The 26,723-nt window shown below is 39.5% G+C and overlaps 2 protein-coding genes across 3 annotated transcripts; one reads left to right on the top strand and one right to left on the bottom strand.

The window, feature by feature from the left end:
- Positions 1 to 450: 450 nt before the first annotated feature.
- On the bottom strand, positions 451 to 25,603 carry rtf2 (replication termination factor 2). Its single transcript, XM_034082711.2, has 9 exons — positions 25,443 to 25,603; positions 24,889 to 24,983; positions 24,607 to 24,700; positions 24,353 to 24,492; positions 23,922 to 24,000; positions 4,688 to 4,798; positions 3,933 to 3,987; positions 2,006 to 2,077; positions 451 to 1,654 (listed from the first exon to the last, which is right to left on the bottom strand). The coding sequence occupies exons 1-9, from the start codon at positions 25,509 to 25,511 to the stop codon at positions 1,467 to 1,469; spliced, it is 903 nt and encodes a 300-aa protein (XP_033938602.1). The 5' UTR covers positions 25,512 to 25,603; the 3' UTR covers positions 451 to 1,466.
- gcnt7 (glucosaminyl (N-acetyl) transferase family member 7) lies at positions 10,714 to 23,913 on the top strand. 2 transcript variants are annotated; one of them, XM_034082709.2, is made up of 5 exons: positions 10,714 to 11,469; positions 17,673 to 17,925; positions 18,024 to 18,762; positions 20,027 to 20,122; positions 20,629 to 23,913. In XM_034082709.2, exons 2-5 carry the CDS (start codon positions 17,719 to 17,721, stop codon positions 20,868 to 20,870), a joined length of 1,284 nt encoding a protein of 427 aa, XP_033938600.1. In that variant the 5' UTR covers positions 10,714 to 11,469; positions 17,673 to 17,718; the 3' UTR covers positions 20,871 to 23,913. The 2 variants fall into 2 exon arrangements, with proteins under 2 accessions (XP_033938600.1, XP_033938601.1); XM_034082710.2 differs by having other exon boundaries at positions 10,714 to 10,964.
- Positions 25,604 to 26,723: the final 1,120 nt, after the last annotated feature.

Below are 26,723 nucleotides of genomic sequence, written 5' to 3' on the forward strand. Positions count from 1 at the left end.
GGAAAGCTGCTGTTTTGATCTCCTGTCACATCAGACGACAGGAGTGGACATCTGTGCGAGACCGTATGTGTGGCCGCAACAAAGCAACCGGTTTGTTCTGTTTTAGGAATATTTATGGTGTTAGATGCTGCCAGCGGGGTGTCTTGATTAACAGCCTGTACATTAAACCTCCTAGCAGGTGCGGTTTTCACCCCTCAGGCTCCTACATGTAAACATATGTAAGCTGCTGTACATATGAGGAGCTTTTTATAGTTTGTTTTTGGTGTGAATTTTCCCTTGGAGGCCACTGCAGGGAGTTGTTGCCACTTATGTCATCACAGGTAATGATTGCTCTGTCTTGCACACAGAGCATTGTGTAACCATTCCCTATATTACAGGCAAAACACATTACAGTGAATTTGACTTGTAATACAGGCTGCAAAAATACACAGTGAGAACAAATCAAATTAATCAGATTGAATAACATTTATTTTGCTTGTTACATGCAGGAAAAAATATATGTTGTCTAAAAGCCAACAAGAAGAACACATCATGAAACCCCTATAAAAAAAGAAGAAATGTCTGAAGAAGGCATGGACATTTTAATTTGCTAGATTTTCCAATAAACTGGAGCAAAAACATTTAAAATGTTGAAGCTTGTTATGCTGAAGAGGGAGGAGGATCACAGAGCTAATATAATGTGTTATTGTCATGCTACACTAGTTGTGTGGGTCTTTGTATGTGTCAGTTGTGATTTAAAAGTATCAGAAGTTTCAATTAAGAAGGAAGATGCCTTTAACTTTATTTACGTATTAAAGTCATTTTTAACCAACTTTTAAAGATATAAAATAAAACGTAAAATGAATACATTTACTGAAATGTCAACTGCTATGAATGTGGGCAACGTTTAAACTGATAGAAGTTTTAAGGAAGAGGGGGTGAAAATGACCAAATGGTTTTAATTTATTTAAAATATATAAACTTAATAACACAGCAGGACCTGCTTTAAAGATGGAGACCTTTTGAAGTGTTTTGCACTAATTGGAGAGTGAATTCAAGCCTATATACAGAACCTGCCTCGACTTATCCAATCCTGTAGAGATCACTCTGAAAAGCTCCACTAGGAGACAGCAGAGCGGCAGAGATGATAAACTCAGCTACGCATCAATCCTCAGAGCACCTGTGGCGAAGGACACGAGGATCCTGGGTAATACATGGGGGAGGAAAGTTACAAAACACATAGCCTGAACAGCTTTGGGAGCTATTAACAAAATGTTCACAACATGTAAACACTGGGCTACTGGGGATTGAAGTGACGAGAGGGAACTGAGTCTGACTTTTGGGGCCATTATTACAGGTCATGTGGGTAATGAGCGTGCGTCTGTGTGATGCTGCTGGGTGTGTAGAACTATCAGTAATGGGTCTGTAATGGGTCGCATTATGTGGAGCAATCTGAAAACGGTGACCTTTGCTGTGAGTGATAGCTTCTAGAAGTGATACGGGGTGTGGGTGACCCAGTTGGATGTCTGAGCTTTTGTTCGCTTGGCAGAGCTGTGCGTGGTGAACAAGGATTTGAAGACTTCTGATTTCTCTGTCATTTCCTGGACGGATCTCTTGCTGGCGGCGGATTTCGACAATTTGGAGCCTTCAGTGGAGCTGGAGGTTCCGGCCACATCTGGTGGTAAAATGACAAAAGAATGATAACTTATTAAAATAGTGGTAATATCCTCTTTAGCCATTCTTAAACCATTATTTGTTGCATTGTTCTGATACAGTTTTATATTTCATAATCAATCTTTGTGTTTGTTTTTCTGACACCTAGCCCATGTTTTATTAAATGTTCTTTAGTGTTTAAAGTACTTTTTGAAGACGTAACCTGATGGCCAGCTCATTAAACAAACTACAATATTATCCGTCTATTGTATTCATCTGGCAACAATTCTGACAAGAAACATAATGTGTTAAACAGTTCTCTTTCAGAATGACTGAATACACGTATTTATCAAAGAATCCTGTGAGTTTCTACCTGACTGGCTGCTTTCACCATCAGTTTGTCGAGAGCTCTCCGTTCCATCCACTTCAGGACCTTTGGTGTCGTCTGCAGTGAGAAACAAGAGGCAGACACAATCATTAAGACACAGAACTGCATTGCATTTTTCATTCAAATAAGCCAACTATGATTAAGGAAAATCCTAGCCAGTTATATATATAATAAATAAAAACGTAAAACAAATGAAACATTTTTTCTTTTATTCATTGCATGAGCCCATGTATCTACGTGGAGAATGTTAGAAGTTTCCCTTACAGAGAACATAGCTTGTAATGATGAGCGTTTTTCCTGCAATCTAAAATAAGCAAGGAGAGAAAATAACTGTACTTTTTCTTTTGTTCCATTGAAACTTCTGATTTGAGTAACAAAATCAGAGATGAGCGCAGGCAGGTGACGATATTGCCACCTGTACTGAACACCCTCTCTGAAGAGGAACTTGTGGCAGAAAAAAAAGAAAATACTCTGAACCCTTTCTTTGCCATTATATAAAAATAGTGTTGCTACAAAAGTATAAATTAGGCTTACTAATAAGACAACTCAGATCTGAAGCTACAATCTGCTGCAACAGTGCAATAAAAAAGACAAAATTAATAGAATCAAACTCATTTTTTGTTGCATTTTATTAGAGTATAAAAAGAAATGCCTTTAAAATAGGATGCAAGCAACACTAGCTTCTTAACCTGAATTGATAATAGACTATAATCATTTTAAACAGAACAGATCTTAGTGTTTGCATTCTTATACAATTTTGTACAATAATTATAATGAATAAGTTCAAACAAACTAAAACTAACAGCTGATTAATAACGGTATCTAAATTGAGTTTTTATTATATCAAAAACCTGTTGAAATGCTGCTGTTATTTTTTACTGTCCCCCAAAAGCGCGTCAGCAGCCTCCAGGAATGCTTCTTTCACAACTTCACCGTCTTTGAAAGACGTCATGTGTTTCGCAAGAACGTGACTGACACGTTAAGATGCTATGGTAGCAGCCTTGCTCTTGTTGTTGGACCTGGTGAAAATGGACTGCTGTGCATTTAGCTGTCCTTTCAGGCCCCTCCCCTTTTGGGAGTGTAGGGGGGAATGCCGTCTCGTAGCGTTTGTGCACTGTTTTGAAATTCCGCTCCTAAATTACCGTTCTTCGATAAAGCCACGCTGGCATTGCAGATGAGACAGATGGACTTTGAATTGGAATAGATAAAAAAATAATCATCCTCCCACTCGGAGTGAAAATTATATATTTTGGGCTTTTTTGCTTCTGCCATAATTGCGGTCTTGTGTGTGAGCGGACTGTCACTCCTGTTGACACGGACAACGTCAGCGAAATAGTGCCCACTGCCCACCAGCCACGCCCCGACACATGGGGTGAGGCCAGCCAAATCACAAAGCTTTGATGCGTTCAAGTGCATTATTCTGGCACAGGAAGATTATGTTACAGGACATTGACGATAAAACAGATTATTGTTGTTGTTCTATTTTTAGACGCATCTCGCGATCGACTGGGAATCTCCCCGCGACCCTTCTTTTTAACTAGTTGCTGCTCTTGTTCTGACATCTTCGCTCGCGCTGAACACTCACAACACATGTCACTCCCACGTGGCCGAGTGGGCTTTTAGGGAGGGGCGAAAGCGCACCCAGCAAAATAATCGTATTTAGTCAATTATGCTATTTTCATAAACGTCGCAAGACATAATCGTAATCGGGATTAAAATACGATTAATTGCACAGCCCTAGTTTAATCCAGTGGCATGTACTGCAATGTCAGGTGAGGTATGTGTTTGATTAACCCAGCCAACTCCACCGATGCAAAGCCTTATCCAAAGTGTTGATGCTGCTTGGTTTTGTTTATGTAAATGCTTAACAGATTTGCTTTAACATGATGGCTCCTCCAGGCTTCACACAAACCTTTCGACTCTGATGGTGTGGCCACTGTTTCAGCTGCTTTGCTCTTCTTTGATTTCTAAAACAGGAGAGATAATTGGATTAGAAAACATAACATTTTGTTGTTTATATTGAAGAATTGGTTTTGGAAAAGTACTGTATTTATGATCACATGATTCAGTTTACAAAAAAAACAATACAAGTGACAAATGCTTTTCCAAAGCTAATCCATAGGAAATCACTCAAAAATACAAATGAAAATGTATACACCATGTATACACCAAAAACCCACTCCGCTACACTTTCGCTACACTTTCGCTACACTTTCGCTACACTTTCACTACATCATCATCGTGGATCAGCTGTAATTATGCTTAAAGGGTACCTATAATGTTTTATTGGGGTTTTCCCTTTCCTGTAGTGTGTTCTATAGGGTTTTGTGCATGTAAATAGTTTCCCACACTCCCCACTTATTACATCACTATGTAACACTTGCGCTTCTATTGGATAGCGCTCCAACACATTGTACGTGATGGGCTAAGGGGCGGGACATCTCTAAGCGTTGGACCAATCACAACAGAGTCGGCCACCTAACCAATCAGAGCAGACTGTGCTCTGGTTTCAGACAGAGGGTGAAAAGAGGGGCTGCAGCACAGGCAGTATGAGACAAATAAAAAGCTTCTAAACATTAAAGCATGGAGACATGTCACAGTAGAAGCACGGAATACAAATATGGACCTGAAGATTAGCATATTATGTCCTTTTTAAATGAAACCCACCTTAGTTTTGGCTTTGGCCCGCTTTTGTTCCATCTTCTCCCTCAGCTTCTCCCCCTCCTCCTTAGTGCCGTTGAGCACGACAAGATCCTCATCTTTGAACAAGTCCCCGCACTAAAACACAAAGATGGCAGACCAGGTTAGAGATACTGGCAGTAGAGCTTCGAGTGGTGATATATCCTTATTGAAATCTGACAGGTAAGAAGAATGAATATTGAAGTCTGTATCATATTATAGGGTAATGAGTTGTATCTGAAGAAATGCTGAGGAACAAAGCTGGTTGTGATGAGTATTTATAAAAAATGTGTTTTAAATTAAATGTTATATTATATGTTATATATATTAGTGAGGCTATTCATCTTTTTACATGACTTATTATTTAAACATGTATGCGTTTAAAAGGTCTCCTATTATGTTATTTTTTGGCATATAATATGGGTCTCAGATATATAAAAATATAAAAACACGTCTATGATGTGTTTTGCTCAAAATACAAACAGATCATGCATTTTAGACATTCTTCATATCCCTCTGTTTTAGCCCTGTTATGGCGCATTTCCACTACTCGCCGAGCCGTGCGGGGCCCGTTTTTGGTTGCGTTTCCACTTAGCGTAGTACCGGCTAGCGGGTACCATTTCCAGATTTTCTGGCCCCATAAAATCGTGGTTCTAGGGCCAGGAACAACCAGGCTGAGTCGGGCTGAGTATGCTAAACTAGAGAGAATCGCTGGCAAGGCGGCTACAACTACAACAAGATGAACATATTTGACCGTGATTTAATTGTAATACACGTTTCAAAATGATGCCGAAGTAACAACATACTGATACCGGATAGTAAAAATCATGAATTAATGCTTTGACAAGTCTGCAGACAGACGGCAAGTGAAAACCTTTTAAAATGCGTGTTTTCTGAATGGAGATCGTCTAAGCTTACGTTGTATATGCTCCGACCGTCCACACTCACAACAACGGCCTACAGACATAAATAAACCAGCGACTGTATTCGCCATGACACAGACAGTCTGTGGTTTGTACTTGTTTAACTTTTGTCTAGTTTCTGAACAGATATGAGGAGCAGTGAGCTTTAGTGCTAACAGCTGTGTTGTTTTTCTGGGGTTCTCATTGAAGATACAGGGTTCTTACACCTTTTCCAAAGTCAAATTCAAGCACTTTTCAAGCATTTTCAAGGTGCATTTTCCAGCTTTTCAAGCATCTTACAGCTGTTGTAAATTACATATTTATATACACATACTCAAATGATTATTTCTCTAACTCACATTAAATCAGATGTTCTTTATGCTGTAAACAACCACATGTGTGTTTCGTGATAGCATTCTACACGAGGATGAAAAATTAAAGAAAAGAAAACTAAGTTTAATATTTCAAAATGAGTGATCTGTACGTAGACTGGGCATCCCATATAACCTGGCTGAGCCGATATAAAACAATCAGCCAAATAACTTTTCAATACATTATTGATTACTATTTTTGAGGTACTTTTAGGTTGGCAGTGAACATAAGTCAGAGGTACATGGTGTACTTTTCCTCCACTATATGTATTTAATCCCTTTAGTTACTTCACAGATGTGGATGAATGATGTGAAATATAACCAAGTGTTAAATCAGACTTTAGTTCCACCTGGAGTAAATCCACAAGCTACCCTGCAGTATACAAAGTCATTCAAACTAGCTGCACCTTCACCAGCTTTGAGAACACTTTCATGATCAATCATTATAAAACATATATATATTATTCTGAAATGGACCAATCTGCATAATGACTACTTTTACTGTCGCTACTTTCACTATATTTTGATGAGAATACTTTTCTACTTGTACTTGAGGAACATTTTGAATGCAGGACTTTTACTGTGACAGAGTATTCCTACACTCTGGTACTTCTACTTTTACTCAAGTACAAGATCTGAGTACTTATAATTTCACTACAAGATCTGAGTACTTGTACTTTTACTCAAGTACAATATCTGAGTACTTATTCCACCTCTGGTAGTGTATTAGCCTGAATTGTAGCCACAAAATCACGCAGAGCTGCATAAAAATAGCCTCACAATGGTAACAAGTGGAAAATAATATTTACAAATGTGTACAATGATTTGTAGGTAAGAGTGCCTGTTTTTACTGGCCAAGGTCAGGGTCCTTGAACACAACAAGAGCCTAACGTGTCATCACGTGGTATATGTCTCGACTGACAGGGGTGCAGTTCTGACGGAGAGCAGAGCACCAGAACGCCACTCCAGCACTTCAGAAATTGCAGTACCGATAAGGAGCCGGACACATGCCGCAGTTTCTGCGTGTCTGTGTCTTTAGTTGAAAGCCCAGTGGCGATCTGTTCATCCGACATACTGATCATACAGTCAATAACTTTGTTGTTATTAGCATCTGGTTAGCTAGCTATGCTAACAAATATAAGAAGCTTTTTCTACAACCAGTGAGGTAAAGGCACATCTGTATATGATCATTATAGTTATAAAAAAATAAGAGAATAAAGTAAACAGGTATAAAATACTATATGACAGTAAAACAAAGTTGTTATTAATAAAGAAGAATACAGTTTGAAAGGGGAGTGATTTGTCAAATATTCATAAAGAAAAATAAATCTGCTTCCAGTTCCGTTTTATATGGGTATTGAGAGATGTTTCCATAGAGCTCCTAATGTTGCTCCCAAAGTGCACCAGATTGATGCTTTTAACTTCAACATTTAAAAAAAATCTTCCCGGGGGTGCATTCCCCCCGCACCCCCTAGAGGAGGTTAGGCCCCCCCCCCCCCCACACTTAAATCATGTTCACATAGATAGGAAACTAAATACATTTGCACACATCTTGTGTTCATATATTTCTGTTTTGTTGGTCACGCCACAACCGTGCACGTGCATGCATACGCGAGTCATGGTGAGATATCTGGATTAAGAGGTTGCTTTTTCTTTGCACAGAATGAAATGAATGGGCTGTGATTTTAGTTTTTTTAAGCAGAGGTCAATAATTTGTATGCGGCCCTCTGAGGATATTGTGAACATTGAAATGGCCCTTGAGGAAAAAGGTTCCCCACCCCTGCTATAGATACTACCCCTGTTCCTAAACTGTAATGGAAATGCGCCATAAGGTGAGCCAGTCGTAACAAGGCCTAGCCATACCGAGCGAGGCCATGTAGTGGAAATGCGCCATTAGAGAACTGCTGGTTCGGGTCCTTAGCTTGAAAAACCACCAGAGATACCAGAGATAAAGCTCAATGCTCCCGTGATTAAACGCCATATCATGTTCCAAACCACATCAAGGATTATTTCTAAAACAGTATGGAGCTCAAATGCTTTTTCTCTTGTGAGTTCCTTTTGTTATTTCCTGCTTCTTTGACACATGCTCTCTCCAGTACTGCGTTAGCAATGCTAATGTAAACAAAGGCCATATTACGTCCAAAACACGTTGCGCATTGTTTCCGATAGCAACTTTCTGATAGTGCCGTGGGTCCGCATTTCCGATATTACGTCATAACGGATGCAAATCTGGATCAGCTCCGTTGTACCCCCGTTTTTAGAGATGTGGAGGAAAAGAGAGAGGGTTTTGTTTTCTGACACTTTGTGAGTTCCTTGACACACCGGGGACACACATTTAAGTATGCAAGACATCAAAGAGTGCATTTTGCATGATAGGTCCCCTTTAATGAATTGCTGTTTTGTGGAAAGTAATTTGACCAGCACATTGGCGTCTATGAATGTGAGTAAATTATGCTTTTCTTTTGACAGCAGTTTCAGCCACCGGGTGGATTTATTTATAAATGGTACTTAGGTGGAGGAGGGGCCGGCAAAGGTAAATGGAGCAAGGGGGGGCCACAGAAACCATTGTTCAGTGCCGAGTTTGTTCTTGAAATGTTGCAGGAAACTCCACAAACGACATTCCTGCCTTGACAATGGACTTCTTCCCTGATGCAGATTGGCTCTAGTTAGTTCCTTCATTTGTTTTGTTAACAGCATTTCCCTGCACTGCATAGAGAAGTGCTTAATATTAGTTTGATTTTTTTACCACATCACATACCAATCTAACACTGTTATTATATTTGTTATAAATACTATCATTATTAATTAAAAAAGTTACAATGAGCCTTAAAGAAATGAGAACAGAATTGTACTAAACACAATTATAGACAGCATGGAATGATAACATGTTTGATTAATACTATATGAACGGTAAGTATGTTGGCAGCACTGTAGCATGTTAAATGAAAAATGACAGCAGATGAGAGCTTTTAAAACAATTAACTATGATTATTTAAAATTAACAATAAGGGCAGGTGCCTTGTCTTTACCTTTAACTCACAAATAAATCCTCAACTTATATCTGTTTTATTCAATACTGTAGCAAATGTAAATTAAATGATGTATTTAGAAATAGACAGTATATGTGTTTGTTAGATTAAAGAAGGTTTTCTATAAAGAGGTTAACCAATTCCTAAAAGGCATCATCCAAATAGATCTAGTACCCACCATGTGTAAATCTCTGTAAAAACACGAGCTCATAACATGAATACTTAGGAGTCCAGAAACCACGCTTTAACAAACGTCAGGTGCTATCCAGATAAGGAGATGTTGTTCTACTTTGACTAGCATAGCAGTGCTTTGTTTATCCAGCTTGATGAACAATGTTTAAAATGGTGAGGTACCTGTGGTAATAATCCATACACTGGAGTGGAAAATAGTCAAATGACTCACGAAACAAAACATAGTGCTGGGAACCTTAATGATGGCAATTATGAAAGACAAAGTTTCAGTTCTTCCAACCACATCATTTCCCTTCTCATTGTATTTGCATGCAAGTGCTGCCTTTGAATCACTTGAGAGTAAAAGCCAAGCTCAGAACACAGCAAAGCAGATGGAAATGTGCACATTCAAATTCAGATGGAGTCAGATTGACATACACAAATCGATTAATGGAAAATGGGGTTGCAGCAATTATTTACCAAAGAATGTAACCAGCCACATGTTGTCTAATGAACTGACTTAAAATGAATGATACCAATGGACCAGTGCATTATAGGGCATCTCGCAAGAAACAAACCCTACCACTGAGTAGGCTACTGTGTTTTGCTTAATTATAAACATGTTTGTTGTTCTGGATTATAGATGTTAAGGTTTCCCCTTCACATGTTAATTCAACACTTAAATGGTAAATGTGTTACTGTTTTGCATTCAGTTTCTAAATATCTAACAGGATTGAGACACAGAGACTTGAGGGTCAGGTCACTTCTGAATGATCTCACTCTGAAAAAACAATCATTAAAACTCTTTTGCATTTCTCCTTGATAGGCAATAGTACAAGGATTGACTTTACAGGTCACCTATTATGCAAAATCCACTTGTTCATGTCTTTTATACATCAACATGTGTCCCCTCTGTGTAAAGAGATTCTGAAAGTTTCAGGAAAAAAGATTCTTTCTCTTTTTGTCCTGATCCATTTATATAGAAACCTGTCTGAAAATGAGCTGATCAGATTTTGGCAACTTTATGATGTCATAACGATTTGTTGGCGACCATCAGCCAATCACCAACCAAGGTACCCCCCCCCCACCACCTGAATCTCCTCCTAGAGCACCATTGTGTTCTTTGTAACCAAATATCTCTCAGAGGGGCGTGGGGAGGGGCTCCTTATTTTCATCTAAAGTAACAGACAGAGAATCAGCACTTTTGAAACAGGTCTGAAACAGAGGGGATTATGGGTAATGCTACAATGGGTGATCTGTTTGGTATTTGGAGCCAAACTCTTCAGAGACATGTTTTGTACATAACTAAGACCTATAATGTATTGATGAAAAACGGTATAATAGGGAACCTTTAAGAAAAAACTCTAATCCATAATTTTTGTGTCATTTAAAAAATCCAACATTAACACACCATTACTGTAACAGAAATATTAAACCCCTGAGTAACCAGCAGGGGATCTATTGTGCTGCTGTAATGCAGGCTCAGTGGGTGTGAGCTCCAGCCATGCGCTCTGCTAACACAAGAGGGATAATCTCAGAAGCTGACCAAGCAGCAAACAAACTGTGGGTGTTGCTCTGAAGTCAGTCACTCTGCTGTCGCTGCTACCACACAGGACACGGGCTGCTAGTGAGCTGAGATTTGTATCATCAGGAAGATACCAGCGAGAAGCGAGAACTGCAGAGCTAAACCAGCTACTGGAAGTGGATTTAATTCCTATTCGAGAGGAAAGAAGAAACCAACCCGAGTTCTGAGGAATAAAGAATAACCAAAAGGACAAAATGCAAGACATCAGTGAGTAGGAAGCAGTATGGGGGAGGAGAGTGGAAAAACCGTAGGGGGAGAGAGTGCGTTTGAGTGTGTTCCAGTGTGTCAGGTGTGTGCATGGGTGTTACTGCGGGTAACCAGGCAGGGACGGAGCTCGTCTCGTGGGAATGTGGGGGAGAGACTTAAATCAGCAATGAATACAACAACAGAAAAATAATATTCATATGTAAAGCCCTCTGTCGCACCGTCTCAAGCTCAGAGAGCACATCTTACTGCTCTGTACCAAACGATCCTGTCAGTCAAGTTCAGCTCAGACATTTAAACAGACACTCTGACTACTGCTACAACTACAAATACTACTACTGCTGCTACTGCTGCTGACGATAATGAAGACATGTGTTCTCCACCGGACTCTTGAATGGATTGTAGTAACAAGCTTGGAGTAACCTTTTTGCGAACAATGATCAGAGGAGGCACTGATGTCTAATGTTTTACTTCTTCGCCCTACGGACTAGTCTGAACTTCCTCAAAGGTAAATAAATCACCTTGTCCTGTCTTTACAGCTGTAATCTGCCTGTGTCCGTGTTGCATTGATAAACTTTAGATTTAGATCTGGTCATCAAATCGTAATATAACAATTTAATCCAACAATGATTGTTAGAAATGTGTTTATTATTTAACACAGGGGTTCCCAAAGTGGGGGTCACGAGATGATTACATAATAAAAATGTATTAATTATTTTTGTATCAATTTTTTTAATTATTATTATTACTAATAATAACAACGTGTCCATAGACATTTTTCAGGGGCGGACTAGCCATCTGTATAATTTCCCCCGCAGCGAGGCTCCCACGTTGACAATCCACTAGCGCAGTGTTTCTCAAACTTTTTCATACCAAGGAACACTTAACCAATAAAAAAACACTCACGGACCACCTAACTCCACAAATATCCAAAAACAATAGGCCTGCTTGACCATTCCAACAGTACATAACAAATGACAGCCTAATAATGACAGCTTAACCTTCTCTATATCGCCCCCTTCACACATTAAAATCAACAATACAGATAAGCATTTAGTTCAAATGCGATTAAAAATGCTCTCAGGTTTTACACCTCTTGTGAAATGTAGACTACATTTATTACGGAGTTTATGTCAGAGCTAACAGACTCACAGATCGTTGGCTACTGAGAGATATGCAAAATACACCGCATAGTATGACACAAACCTCCGCTGTGGATTTTCAAAACAAAATAAAACTATGGTTGCAGGCCCAAGTTTAACTCTGAGGCCTGCATGGTCTGCCTACAAAACTAAAATAAAAAAACGTTATGCAGCCCCAACAACAGCCTCTGATCATCAACAGACTTCATGCAATGCTTCATCGGATGCATATATTAGATATATAATCTCTATCTCACTCCTAACAGATCTAAATCTACTTTCAGCATGGATAAATGTTCATTAAAATACATCCATTGTTTTTTTCTAGAACAGATTACAAATCGCCTGAAAATGGTACAAACAAGTGGCAAAATGTTTGACGAAGGTGTTGCGCTGGGCTATATCATGCAATCGAACGTGAAACTTAGGCTCGCTCCATTGCGTAGATATTCCCGCGAGAGTAGGGGTGTTGAAAATAATCGTTTCTACAATGCGGACGTGGACGATTCGGTATCGATGCAGTGACGGAAGATAATCGGTTATAGCGTAGTAACGTTGCTTCCTGATTTTCCGGCCGCGGCTTTACTATAACGTTTTTTTTCTTCTGTCACTTTAATATCAAATCGGTCGGTGACGCAGAGATCAGGGAACAGACGTGACAGCGGCACAGCAACACCAAACACGGAGCAATCTGCTTTATCCACCAACACAACACCACCAGTCCAGAACCAACAGCAGAAGGACCCGCTCTGAATCATCGCTGCGACACAGGGATTTATGTTTTTCAAAAATAATCGCGTTACAATCATGTCAGGTTTTTGGTGGATTTAATTAAGTCTTGGATTGCAGAGTATGAATGTCCTCTAGCAATTTTCAGACGATATACGTGTGTAAAGTTTGTGAAGGCAGGAGGAAAAAAGCTTCCGCGATCACCGTCTCCTCTCCGTTCCTCCAAACCCTGCCCCCTCCCTGAAAATAATAGGCGCATTCACACCGCAGTACTTTTCCCACAAAGGTTCATGAGAACTTAGTTCATGAGAACTCTTAAGTTCCCCCCCATAGAAGTTTCCAAAGATTTTCATAATCATGCTTTTTGGTCTCAATTTCTCTGACTCTTGCTTTCGGATTGTTAGCTAAGCAATGGCTTTGAAGCCAAGTCTTGACATACCTCTGGTCTGAACTTGTTCAGTGGAGGGCCAACACTTGATGAAAAGCAAGGCTGACATGCTTTTTACCTCTAGGGAGCTTCTAGTTGTGGTTAAAATGTTCATCTGACTAAACCCACGTTCACACTCAGCTGTGGAGATGACCAGAGTGTTCACTGCTTGAAGGAGGGGTTTCAGCCCTTCTGGTGCTGGTGGTATCATTTCATCAACAGTTCTGAGTCTTACCAGCTAGCTAACACGAGAGAAAAACGTATAACTCCAAACTAAGTTGTTATTGCTGCTTATGTCCATAGATTCCACCTTTGGTGAGTAAAGTAATGAGTAATGTGTAAGATTACTGACTCTTGACTTACCTGAAATGTTATTTTTAGTATTTTTAAATATGAAGTCCCTCAGATCGCGTTGTCCTCCTGGTCGCTTGGCCATTGTGATGACCGTTACCTGCGCTTCTGGCATCGATCAAACAGGCGCATCACGGCACCCTCTAGGGCACTCGCATAGTATAGCGTCAGTGACTTGGTAAAAATGTCATTGCCTGTGTGCGTGCTCCCTCGCCCACAGTATTTTACTCAAAATGCGCAAAATTAATGTTGAAATAGCAGTAATACCAGTGCCACGTTCATTGATAAAATTACATAAGGGATGGAAAGGGGGAATGGCAGTTTTAGAAGGGGGATGATTTTGACCGTTTTTATTTCAGGGGGGATGCCATCCCCCCTCAACTCGAGTACTGGCTGTACTGATAGTAACTACAATACAAGGTGTTCGTATATATATCTATCTATATATATAGATATATACATATGTATATAATAAGTGTCACGATCCGATTTTATTTTGTATTTGCGTGCATTTCCTGTTTGGAAAGTGGCACTGTACTGATAGTGGTGATTTTATTTTTGAATTCTTAGCGTGCAGTTCCTGTACTGACAGTGGAGGTGTCCTGAGAGTGGAGGTCTGCACCGGAACTGTCCTGAGAGTGGAGGTCTGCAGGCAGACCCCTCTCAGCCAATCAGACATAGGAACCTTTTTCTCCCACGAAAGTCCCTGCTCTCTAGCAGGGACTGAAAAGGGGGTAAAAAGGTTCTCATGAACTAATTTTAGTACCGGCACTTTTTGGTGTGAACGCGACAAAAGAGTTCTCATGAACCTTTGTGGGAAAAGTACTGGGGTGTGAATGCGCCTAATGGGTGACAGGCTGATAGTGACCCGATAGAAACTTTATTATTCACTTAATCACTGAGATATAATGAAGCTAACTTAGTCTCATACATTCATGGGATTTATGTAACAGTAAGACAGAGAATGTAAGTGTGCACCCACAACAGTGGCGGATTTAGGATTGTTGGAGATCCGGGGCTTAGCCCAGGAGTTGTTGGGAGGGGTGCAGAGGTAAAGTGCTATTTTTTTTTTTTACAAGTGGGGGGTGGACCGAACCTCCTTTAGGAAGAATTTTTTTTATATTGAAGTTAAAAGCATCAATCTGGTGCACTTTGAGAGCAACATTAACCCTACCTTAATAATACCTTAAAGGGGACATATCATGCTATATTTGAACAATATATTGTAGGACCATACCTATATAAAGTATATAAATAGTTTTTTTTTTCAAAATACCAAACAGATCCTGCATTTTAGCCATGCCTCATTTCGCTCTATTTGCTCTTTCCAGCCCTGTTTTTGCAGGGGGCTGATTCTGTGAGCTGCACCACGCCCCCCCTGCAAGAGAGGGGAGCGTGCTTTGAGATCAGCTGCTGGGCTGCAGCGGGGAGAAGAGGGGGAGAAAAAGAGATCTCCGTCCTCCGTGTTTTATTCTTATATGATTATATAGAGTCATTATTCATTTGTTTTAAAGCTCAATAAATAACAAAGAAGACCTTTGACCGGCACTTTTCTAATTTTGTCCAGAAGATTTCAACTTTAACGGACATGTTGACCGGCGAAAAAAAATCTAACTGAAACTCTGCCCCCTCGTTCCTTGGAAGAGGCGGAGAGGTGGGTGTTTGTCATCTGCTGGTGGACTACCGGAGAGAATTACAACGAGGGAGGGATTGCAATGAATAACAGCAGCAGGAGCAAACGCTTGCCTCGGGGAGAGAGAAAAAGAGCCACAGCAGAGAATAAACAAAAGGGCAACCATGCGCGGGAAGTCTTCTTCGCTGCTTTTGTGGCAGACTACAGCGCCACTTACAGGCCTGGCATATGTACTACAGCTTCTCCAGCGCAATGGCCGGCCGTGGCCCAACCCCACATTCCCCTAATAGATGGAGAATTGACCACTAAGCGGAGCACCACTTCTGTGACGTAGAAAATAATTCAAATCTGGATCAGTCTGTATCAGATCCGTTGCAGCCCCATTTTTAGAGATTTGGGTATGGAGGAAAAGAGAGAGGGTTGTGTTTTCTGACACTTGGCGAGTTCCCTGGAACACCGGGGACACATATTCATGTATAAAAGACGTACAAAAGTGCACTTTGCATGATAGGTCCCCTTTAAAGCGGACAAAAGGCACTGGAGAACACTTATTCATTAACACCCTTTAATGAAGCAAACTAATGCCTTAACTCACTCAAATACAGTCGTTTACTTATTTCAGTGAAACGAATGTGCGTAGAGTTATAAAGGATGCGGATAGTCTCACCTTGATTCTGGCGCATTGCTTATCGTTTCTCATCCACCATTTTTGTTTGTGACGTAAAGAGTGTAAGAGTCACGTTTCTGACTGTTGCCTGTCAGTTCCGTTGCTATGGTTCCGTTGTTATGTGTACTGAAACGAGAGCCGGTATAATTCCACGCGCGAAAACAAAATAAAAATTGGAATACGTTATTTTAGTGTCTTAAAAGTAGACTGAGGTATGAAGGGTTAACGTTACATCTTAGAATACTTTTTAGTCATGTTCTGTATACATACTAACATAAGGGTATTGACTTAGTGTGGTTTATCTTTTTGTCGCTGCTTTTAATTGAAACTGAGCCGTTGTGTTCATCAGTAAAGTGGAACTTCTGTGTGAACTATTCATATCTTAAACTGCACTGTAACTTTTTATTCATGTACTTTTTATTCATGTATTTTTTCTTTTAATGTTTCTTTTATTATCTTTTACTGTTTTTAAATGCCTTTGTCTGAATGTCTTTCATTTTTGTAAAGCACCTTGAATTGCCTTGTGTTGAAAGGTGCTATATAAATAAACTTGCCTTGGTTACTCCATGTTTACTAGCTATAAGATTAACGTTACAGTACATCACTCTTTTTCACTTCTTACTCAGTCAGCCAGAGTGCAGATATCACCATTAGATTCACAAACCTGAAACATCATCCATTTCTTCACTGCTGGTGATGACATTGTTGTCAGCTGCTGATACTGCTGCTGCTGCTGCAGCAGCTTGTGGCGCCTGCTTTGATGAAAATAACTTTCTAATATCCATAACTTATATTATAAATTAATGTCAAGACATTTATGTCATTGATTTCTGAAGCACTTTCTAAATAATAAGCCATGTGCAGTAATATAGAAAATTGAGGATGCAACGCATTGGTATGAATCGTGATGCATCGGGATATCGAATTGAATCGTTGACAGGATAATCGTAATCGAATCGTGTGACCAGTGAAGATGCACAGCCCTACGCGAGAGTGCATAAAACTTAATTCACTAGCCCCCCCCCCCCGTTGACAGGGGTCTCCAGTCTGGCACTGTTATTTTGGGGGTCGCAGGCTGAAAAGCTTGGGAACCCCTGATCTAACATCCTGAACAGATCAAGGAAAAGGCTCTTATTACATGCAGGTTTGTAGATGCATTTTGTAATCTCATTGTCAGTGAAGAAAGGTGTGTGTGTGGGCTTGACATGTAGACAGAATATATGAAACGTCCATATTTCCATGGCTGCACCCCCCATGGATATCTTTGTCTTTTGTGGTGTTATCAGGAACCACAGGGCTTAAACAGCAAGGGGCCTCAAGTGACCAAGCTTCACTGATAGGGAATAAGAATAGTCCTCAGAGACATTGTCTCTCGGCTACTCAATGGAGAACATTTTGCATTGGCAACCGCCCAAATGCTCACTGGTTTAACCAAAACCAACTTTTCAGTTGTTTTATCCTATATCATATTACACTATTTCAAACTGCGCAATTTTGAGTAAAACCTAATAAAAAAAATCAACCACATGATCATTTCCACTTAGTTAAAAAGGAAATCCTAGCAGGGATGAAAACATTCAAATCAAACTACTTTTAAATGTTGTTTCAGAAAGAGACATTGTGTTGCCAGTTATGTCTCATATACTTGTTAATAATAGACGTAATACTGGCTTCATCAATTAGTGCTAACCTACATATCTAACCCTGTTTAACACCCCTCAGGGTCCTCAGCGCAATAACCAATCGGATGTCTTTTTTGCAGGAGTTGAATCTGTGGTGGCGTTTGGATACGGTGTAAAAGGTCTATTATGCACCAGCTAGAGGGGACAAAATGCAGCTTCCTGTTGTGCCTGGGGATGAGTATTATCATCTGTTCAGTTATTTACATGAGGACCAGGATGCCAACAGAGCCCAAGGTGTTAGAGCCTCCAAGTTGCAGGTCCTTCTCCACTGAATGTCAAGCTTTGCTGCCCAGCATGGAGGAGGGAGTGGAGAGGTACCGGCGTGACTGCCAGGTAGGTTTAATACATATAGTATACAGACAAATGATACTGAAGAGTCATTTTAAAAGTATTTTTGGATGTTAATATACCTATTTTGTTTCTGTTTACAGTTAGAAAGCTACATTATGAATAGTCGCATGCAGTGTTCTAACTTGACCAGAGACCTACACTTCATCACAAAACCTCTCAGTCGTGAGGAGGAGTACTACCCTTTAGCATTCATTGTGACTGTTCACAAGGAGCTGGAGCTATTTGTGCGCCTGTTACGCGCCATTTACATGCCACAAAATGTGTACTGCATTCATGTTGATAATAAGGCTTCAGTGGAGTACCAGGCGGCTGTACTGAAGCTTGTCAGCTGCTTTAAAAATACCTTCCTCTCCAGCCAAAGAGAGACAGTGACATACGCAGGCTTTTCCCGCCTTCAAGCGGATATAAACTGCATGAAGGATTTATCAAAGTCCAAGATAGGCTGGAGGAAGGTGGTGAATCTGTGTGGACAGGACTTCCCCGTCAAAAGCAACCTGGAACTAGTGCGGTACATGCAGAGCAAACAGTGGAGGGACAGGAACATGACGCCTGGGGTCAAGCAGCCCGAGTCTATGAAGCACAGGACTCAGCTCCAGCACAGGGAGATAGTAGGCTCACATGTAGCTACAAGATTAAGACTGAAGAAAGGTCCTCCTCCACACAATCTGCCAGTGTATTTTGGAACGGCCTACTATGCTCTCACAAGGGCTTTTGTAGACTTTGTTCTGGAAAGCCCAAAAGCCCAGGACCTCTTGGAGTGGTCCAAAGACACGTTCAGTCCGGACGAGCACTACTGGGTGACACTCAACCACATCAAAGGTAAACTGCCCGCTTGAAATGGATACACGTACTGGAAATGTATGCAGCATAAATCCATATTTATCTATTAATTATTAACTATTGTGATGTTTAAGCAAATAATGACATGAGCTACAAAAACAAGTTCAAACAGCATATTTGATCCTTAATGGTTTTACTCAGGCTCAGTGACTGTGCTTTTATGGCAGGACCTTTTGTAGGAAGTTAGCCTGAGCTAGAAAGATTATCAGTTCAAGTCCAAAATACCGTATAAAATATAAAAGTTTTAAAATGCTGGCAAAAGAATTAACAGGCATTTTTTTGCCGCCAATGTTAAATGAAAATGTTTTAAAAACACTACAAACAAAAAACAATGTTTTGTCGAAATCATCTTATGTGAATCATGCATGTAATTTATCTTCCAAGGACAACCACAGCATATAAATGTATTATAATCATCATCGTTTTAAAAAACAATGTGATCAATAACAAAAAATGTCATGATTAATATTTATATTAGGCATCAATAATGTTGTACCAATGGGTCCTATGATCTCATTCTGTACATTAACACCCTTGTTTGCTGTCATGACTCATTTCTGAGACATTATTACATTTACGGTAAACTCAATTGACAGTTTGCATGTTACGCAAACAACACAAAGCACATGAGAAATTAGGAACTGAAATGAGTCAACCCAGTTGATCTTAAAAAGGCTGCTTCAAAAGGGCTTATTTCCTCTTGTGGTAACATGATTGACCCGAGGTTGCAATAAAGACGATTCTATTTTCAGAAAGAGATTCCTTGGAAGAACGAGAGAGAAAAAAGCCATCTCTTAATCTCTAACTATTAAAGTGAACGAATATTTATCTTGATTATGTTGTTAATATGTTAGCAGTTTCTTATAAAACGTTCATTCATTTTTACATTATTTAGCATTGCTAAAATACGTCTTTGTATTGTCTTGTTTTATGATCTTTATAGGGATGTATTTACGTTTAAAAATGTATCCCTAATGCTTTCCATAGAGAAACGTAGCATAGTGGCTGTAATGTCTAATCGTAGGTTGGAAGTATAATTACACATGTTAATGAGGAAGGATAAGCCACACTAAAGATGTCAATTCACTTCCACTTTTGCAGCAAAAAGCCTCTTTGCTAATATTTTATTTGGAAAGCATCCAGGACCATCTTCCACTCAGTGGATGTGACAGGGTAGGGTAAACCTTTTAATGCAATTTGGTCACATAATTATAATTCATTTTGTCTGGTTATTTGTTTGAAGAAGTTCCAGGCAGCCACATTGATGGAGGTTGGGAGGGAGACATCCGGGCAATCAAGTGGAGAGATCAAGAGGGAAGAGTACACAACGGCTGCAAAGGTACAGTACAGACGGTCATGTATATTAATGAGGAACTATGTTATTGACTCATAACTGTACCAACGCGTTTATCTGTGATCTGGATTCAATTCTACTAGTCTTGTTAAACTGTGTATTGGGAATGTTTGATACTTTGTAAATATGAATGTGACTTACAAACAAATGATCATATTAGTGGATTGCTGTAGCCAATCTTACTAAAAACACATATGACACTTGTTCCTTTTAACATTGTCCTCCCTCATACTTTATCCTCTTATCTTTATTTTGACATAAACAATGTGTGCTTTCTGCGTTTGTTTGGCTCTTTGGCTCCAGGCAGGATTACAAGGACTGTGTCCTGGTTAAGGCAACACAGATTCTACTAAGACGATAAGAAAACAAATAGGAGGGTTTATTTAATATGACCTTGCCTTGAGGTTGAGTCTGTTTTTCATGACATTTATAAGGTTAAAGATTAGAAGAATTATGTTTGTAATTATTATTGTTTGATGTGGTTTTTCCAGGGCATTATGTACGAGACATCTGTATCTATGGAGTGGAAGACCTGCCGTGGATCGTCAACAGGAACAGCATGTTTGCCAATAAGTTTGAGAGTAACACGTTTCCTGAGGCCCTGGACTGCCTGGAGCAGTGGCACAGGAACAAGGTCCTGAACCAGACTATTGTTCCCATCGAGGCCTCCTGGCTGCTGGCCACACAGAGTAACTCAAGCAGCAGCTACTTCAACAGCATTGCTGGAGCATGAAGTCGCTGTTGGTGTCCTCAACGAAAGAGTGGCTACATTTAGGTCAAATTAATTGCACCCGTTCAGTGGCCATGAACGTCAAAAATGTGGGGAGAAAAAACTGAAATGACAACAATGCGTTGACAACTTCCTCTGCATCGTGGTTACTGTTCACTGACATGGGTTACTTTTTTTAAGTCATAAAAGATATTGAAGCAATGTAGTTTAAACATATTTAAGTAAAACATGTATTTATTATTATTTAAGTATAAAACTATTTAACAGATTCTATCCGAGACAACTGCAATATACAATTGGTTGAATAAACTGCTGAATATGAATTTCATATTGTTTAACTTAATTTATAGTTCATTGCGTTGCCATGAAAAGGACTAGTGTGTTTTTTTATTAATTAAAGAGTAGCAGGTGTAAACGAATAAAGAAAAAAACAAAAAAAACATCCTTCCTCTCTTTTAAAATAAAAACCAAGCGATATGAAAGTGGCTCTTTGAGGCTGTGTTCTATGTAAACAATATGTTAAGATTGGTATGCTAACACGCGAACAATGACAATGTTGACACGATATGAGAGGCTCTTTGATGTGCCTCTCAGTTAAGCGTCCTAGAACACTAACAGTTGCTAAAACAAAATAAACAAGGTTAAGGGAACAAGTGGAAGATGGATGTGAAGCAGGAAATCTACTGTACAGAGTTATCAAATGTATTGAAATAAAGCATCTCTTCATCTGCAAAAAGAGAGGAGACAAGAGAGACAAGGCCTGTTCTCAATGTTCACCATATGACTTGCATGTGGTAAAGATTACTAGGATAAATGCAAAAGTGGCTCTCTAAATGTGACAAAAGATAAAAACATCAAAAGGATATCACTTTTAAAAACAATGGTCCAAAATGTGTCTGTGAGATTTCCATCAGTTGTTTTTTCTTGGCAAGTGTATTTTGACTCCATCCAATTCTAAAATACAACTGTCCTCACCAGATGTACAGATATCATGGTTTAAAAAGTGACTGTTATCATAAGGCGCTTTCACACCGCAGTACTTTTCCCACAAAGGTTCATCAGAACTTAGTTCATGAGAACTCTTTAGTTCTCATGAACTAAGTACAGATCGCGTTCACACCGGAATAAGTTCCCCGAGGGTGGATTAGGCAAATAAAGCCGCTGACGTCACTTCTTCTTCTGCTTTGGGCTTACTGGCAGGCCGCAAACCACTTCACGGCGTATACTGCCACCCGAAGTCCCCGGTCGGAAGTCCCCGGAGTTGGGGACTGGCTTCAGTAGAAGCTGCTGGGAGTCCCAGCAGCTTCTACTACATGTTTTATTTTGTGTTGGCATAAGTTAGTCTCTCTCCGTTTGTGCACTGGGCTAATGCTAATAATGCTAATGCGAGGATAATAAAATGGCGGCTTCACAAAACTTTTTGGGAGTTTTACGGGGGTGGTTTGCAATCCGCCCAGCCAATCAGAAATAGAAACCTTTTTCTCCCACGAAAGTCCCTGCTCTCTAGCAGGGACGGAAAAGGGGGTAAAAAGGTTCTCATTTACTAATTTTAGTTCCGGATTTTTTGGTGTGAACGCAACATTTCGGAACTATATCGGAACTAAAGTGGGAAAAGTGCTGCGGTGTGAATGCGCCTATAGTGTTTACATTTGCTTATCGGTGTTAGCAACATGGAAATGAGTGAGTTAAAAGGGTACAGATAAGAGCAGTCTTGCTGCACACACACGTATGTGGCAATTGTTAATTTGATCATTATTTGAAAAGCTCATCAGTTATTTTTCTGGTTCATTTAAATGCTATAATGCTGCCAATGTATATATGCATGCCGTTTGTTATCAGTTTTAATATTATGCTTAGTATCATAACTCTGTTCTTATTCCTCACTGTAACTGATACCGCTCTTGTTCTTCAAACCCTAGTGTATGCTGGCCACATTTGAGTTTCAATAAGAAGCAGACAAAGTCTGCCTAAATGTCAGTGGCTATAAATACAACCAATCGTGTGCTTCCTTATAAGTCTATCAGAGCCGAAATCTGTGCTGCTCAGAGTCAGTTTCCCACAAGAGCCACTGTAAGTTGTCTTATGGTCTATTTCTGGTAAAGTCAAACAACTGATCCGTGCCAAGATGTTTTCACCTCTACAGAAAGCACAACAGCAACTAGACATGATCTGCTCCTTGCTAACTTGTAATAGCCTTAGCATGAGAAACTGACCATAACTTTAAAAAAGCCGGGCCCTCAAATACTTCATAGGCCTGCTTTTGATTCCCATGTTCCTGCATAATGAATATTTGCAGGAAATGGCTAGTAAACAGTAAACCTGGCTCTATAAACATTTACTGAAATAGTGGCCACAGTTTCCGATGACAAAATAATGCCAAATAGATTACCCAAACTTTATACCTATATGAAAGGGGCAACCTAAAGCATATATAATTGAACTTCTGCCATATTAGTAAAACAATCCATCAATAGTATAGTGCCAAATCAGAGTAGGCTCTCTGCTTTCTTTTGTACTTCGATGGGGTTTGTAAGAGGTAGCCTACAGTCTTTGCAAATAACAGTGTTTTATTGGCTACGGCAATTTTAGCTATGCTGTCATTTAGCATAACTGCCCTTCTAAACCAAATCAACAACAAATATTCTTGGACTTTCAAGCAATATTATTGTTAACACTGCTACTTTTGTTGTACTGTTGAGTACAAATTATGAAGTACATTTTTGCTGACATTTAGGATTACCTATAACAAACTTTCACACGGAACTGATAGGATATTCTATTAATCTATTTGTAACATAAGCCTGTAATACATATGCAACATTATAAATTGCAGACATAAAAAAATGAAGTCTCCCAAGGTTTACGTTTACTGATTTGGACTATCACACATTTTGACACTTCTGAGAGTTCTAAATACCCTAAAAAATTAAATAATGTATATAAAAGTGTTTTATTATAGGCTACAACCATTTTCTTTAGAGCTGAAACATTGTATACAACCAAGTGACCAAGTTGGAACAAAGTGACTGGGAAAAAAATAGCAACATCTCTCACCTTGTGGCAGATATCCGTCTTGATCTCTTTCAGGGCCCTGTCAGAAAAGACGCAGCCACAAGTCTGCAGGTAACAGAACCTAGGAATAGAAACATTCATGTGATATTTAAAAAAGAATCTTAAACGATTTGGACATATTCTTCCACAAAATAAGGTGCATTCCTCTAACATTGTTTGAACAAAACATTTGGACGAAATGTTATACCGGTCAGGAGAACAGTGGCATCATGCCAAATATATAAACTTTATAAACAATGTGATAAGAAATATTTTAAATGTCATCTGATGTAAATGTAACCCTTGACTGACGATAGACTACAGTCACCCAGATGTCAAAGTTGATCTTTAAATCAAATGGATATAATAATCACAATAAAACACCAGTCTTTAATTATTCTTATGATGTGGATCCTTTACTCTTTGTTTGTTACCTGTGCTTGCCATTCATCTCCAACCCAACAACAGGGCAAATGAACATGCCGCAGTGGAGGTCCTCATATACGTCTCCTTTAGTATTACTTCTCTCTCCCGCCCACTCAGGGTTATCAGTCAAATTCAGCTCCTTAATATCCTGCAGAGGAGATTAATAAACATGAAAAATGTGAATATGAAATCACCGCAAATCCACACAAGAGTCAACATATCATAGCTCTGAATTTGGGAGTTTCAAACAGTGTCAACATACCTTAATCCCACGGATGTGAGTAACAACCTCCATATTGGGTCTGTCAGCAGTCTTATCCAGAAGATATTCAATGATAGCATCTTTGTTGTAGAGTCTGAAACAAAACATGGACCGGACTTTAAGGTCATAGTGTGCTGCAGTAATTGAATCTTCTACAATAAGCTGAGTTGTTTGTGACACGAACCCTCACTGTCACATCATGTAAAACACATGTCTCCACAGTTGTATCTCGGCAAATTATTTCTGCCTGTTTGACGACTAACAGAGAGAGCCAACTCTTACCTTCCCATCTCGCAGGAAACAATGGGGCGTCTGAGTTTCTCCTGGCTCAAGGCACAGTATTTCCATTTGGCAGCTCGCTCTGCATTTCTATCAACCTGGACACATTAAACAGGCATGTAAGAGCACACCGTACAACATATACACAAATAGCAGTTAACTGTTAATTACCTATGTCTTAAGAATGTCAAGATTAAACATTTTAAACATTATATCATATATAAATGTAAGATAAATAACACGTAATTTAACCTACTATTGCCAATAACGTAAGTGTTAAAAGCTAACGTTAGCTAGCTAGTTAGCTAGCTGTCGAGTAGTTAGCCAACCTTTGTGTCAAGCAACACAACGCCTCACAAGACACATTTATCAATTGTCGAAAACATTTTTATACGTGGATTACTAACCTAAAATAACTGAAAGTATCGCTTCAATTTGTTTTAATTACTATCTTAACAAATAGCCATATGCTAGCCAGCTAACAGTTAGCAACCTAAACACAGCCACATCGCGAACAGTTATTAACTTCACATATAATAAAAATAAGCATTACACACCTTCTCTACTTTTTTGGGGCCTTTCACCAACTCGTGTCTTTTAGGAATCGTGCCACCATCACATCCCATCTTGAAAGATAAAGTTGAATCAACCGGTTAGCTTACTTTGGACAAAGCTACTAAGGCAGGAAGTTCCCAGCTTGTAAACAAACAACGAGAGCTCTCCAAAACTCGCGGGATGTGCGATTGATGTAATGTCGCCCTCTAGTGACTGAATTAACCAAATCTTCAGATGTAGTTTATATCTTCAGCCACAGTGTGGAAGCATCACCCCAACTATTAGTAAACTTGTTTGCATTCAACAAGCAGCAGTCAATGAGAGCTGCCAGAGCAATTGGAAGCCAGTGGGGTTAGAATTGTACCATAAAATAAAAATACAAATACAAATGAACAACAGAAAGACACTAAAACACTAACTAATTATCCCTAACGTTTAATAAAGCTTAGTCAATCTCAGTTTGACACCAGTACTTTTATTTGTTTTGTAAGCACAATACACTATTGTAGCCATGCATGTTAACAGGAAAAAACAACTTCACCCAGATGAATTCACTCGTTTACTGCCCATCCATCTATTAGACGTTTTTCAGTCAGCCATTAAACCCAGAACTAGTAAGTGACATTAGTCTGGCTTTCAGGCCTGTTGTCAGAGTGGTCTAAAGATGAAAGTTTCCTTGGAAGATGGTTCAATGAGTGCTAATTAGATCTGTTTCCTGTGCCTTGCAGGCTGCAGATTAGTTTACTATCGATGGCACTGTCCAAGAGCGACCATTAGTTTGGGGAATACCTCAGTGGAGACATCTCTGGCGGCATGACTGATAATCTGCAATGAAAGAAAACACTGAATAAAAACACAGCGTTTGACTTCGTTTTGGATAGGAAAATAGATTTGAACCTCTTTAAACTCACCACACACAGACAGCTGTTAATGTGGTTCCTAAAATGTAGTAAAACCAACAAATATAAACATAAAAACATTTCTCCATTTTGCCTGTTGGTTCGATTGGTTCTTCCTGTAATTTATAAATTGTGTTATGTGTCTTATTGAATTTCCCCCCTTTCTCACACAGAGCTAAATGTTTAGTATGGATTTTCATTAGGGCCAATGGAGTAAAAGCACTGTTAGCAAACTATCTTTGAGAGAGTGGAGCGCCCCAGGCTGATAGTGCAAACCAACACCTCAGGAACACACAATGCACAATGGCAACTGGACAAAAGGAGACGGGAACAATGGCCTTCTATCCCTGTCTTGCATGTTCTGCTGTTCCAAAACTTTAGAGC

Source organism: Pseudochaenichthys georgianus, chromosome 5 (genome assembly GCF_902827115.2).
Source record: "Pseudochaenichthys georgianus chromosome 5, fPseGeo1.2, whole genome shotgun sequence".
Taxonomy (NCBI): domain Eukaryota; kingdom Metazoa; phylum Chordata; class Actinopteri; order Perciformes; family Channichthyidae; genus Pseudochaenichthys; species Pseudochaenichthys georgianus.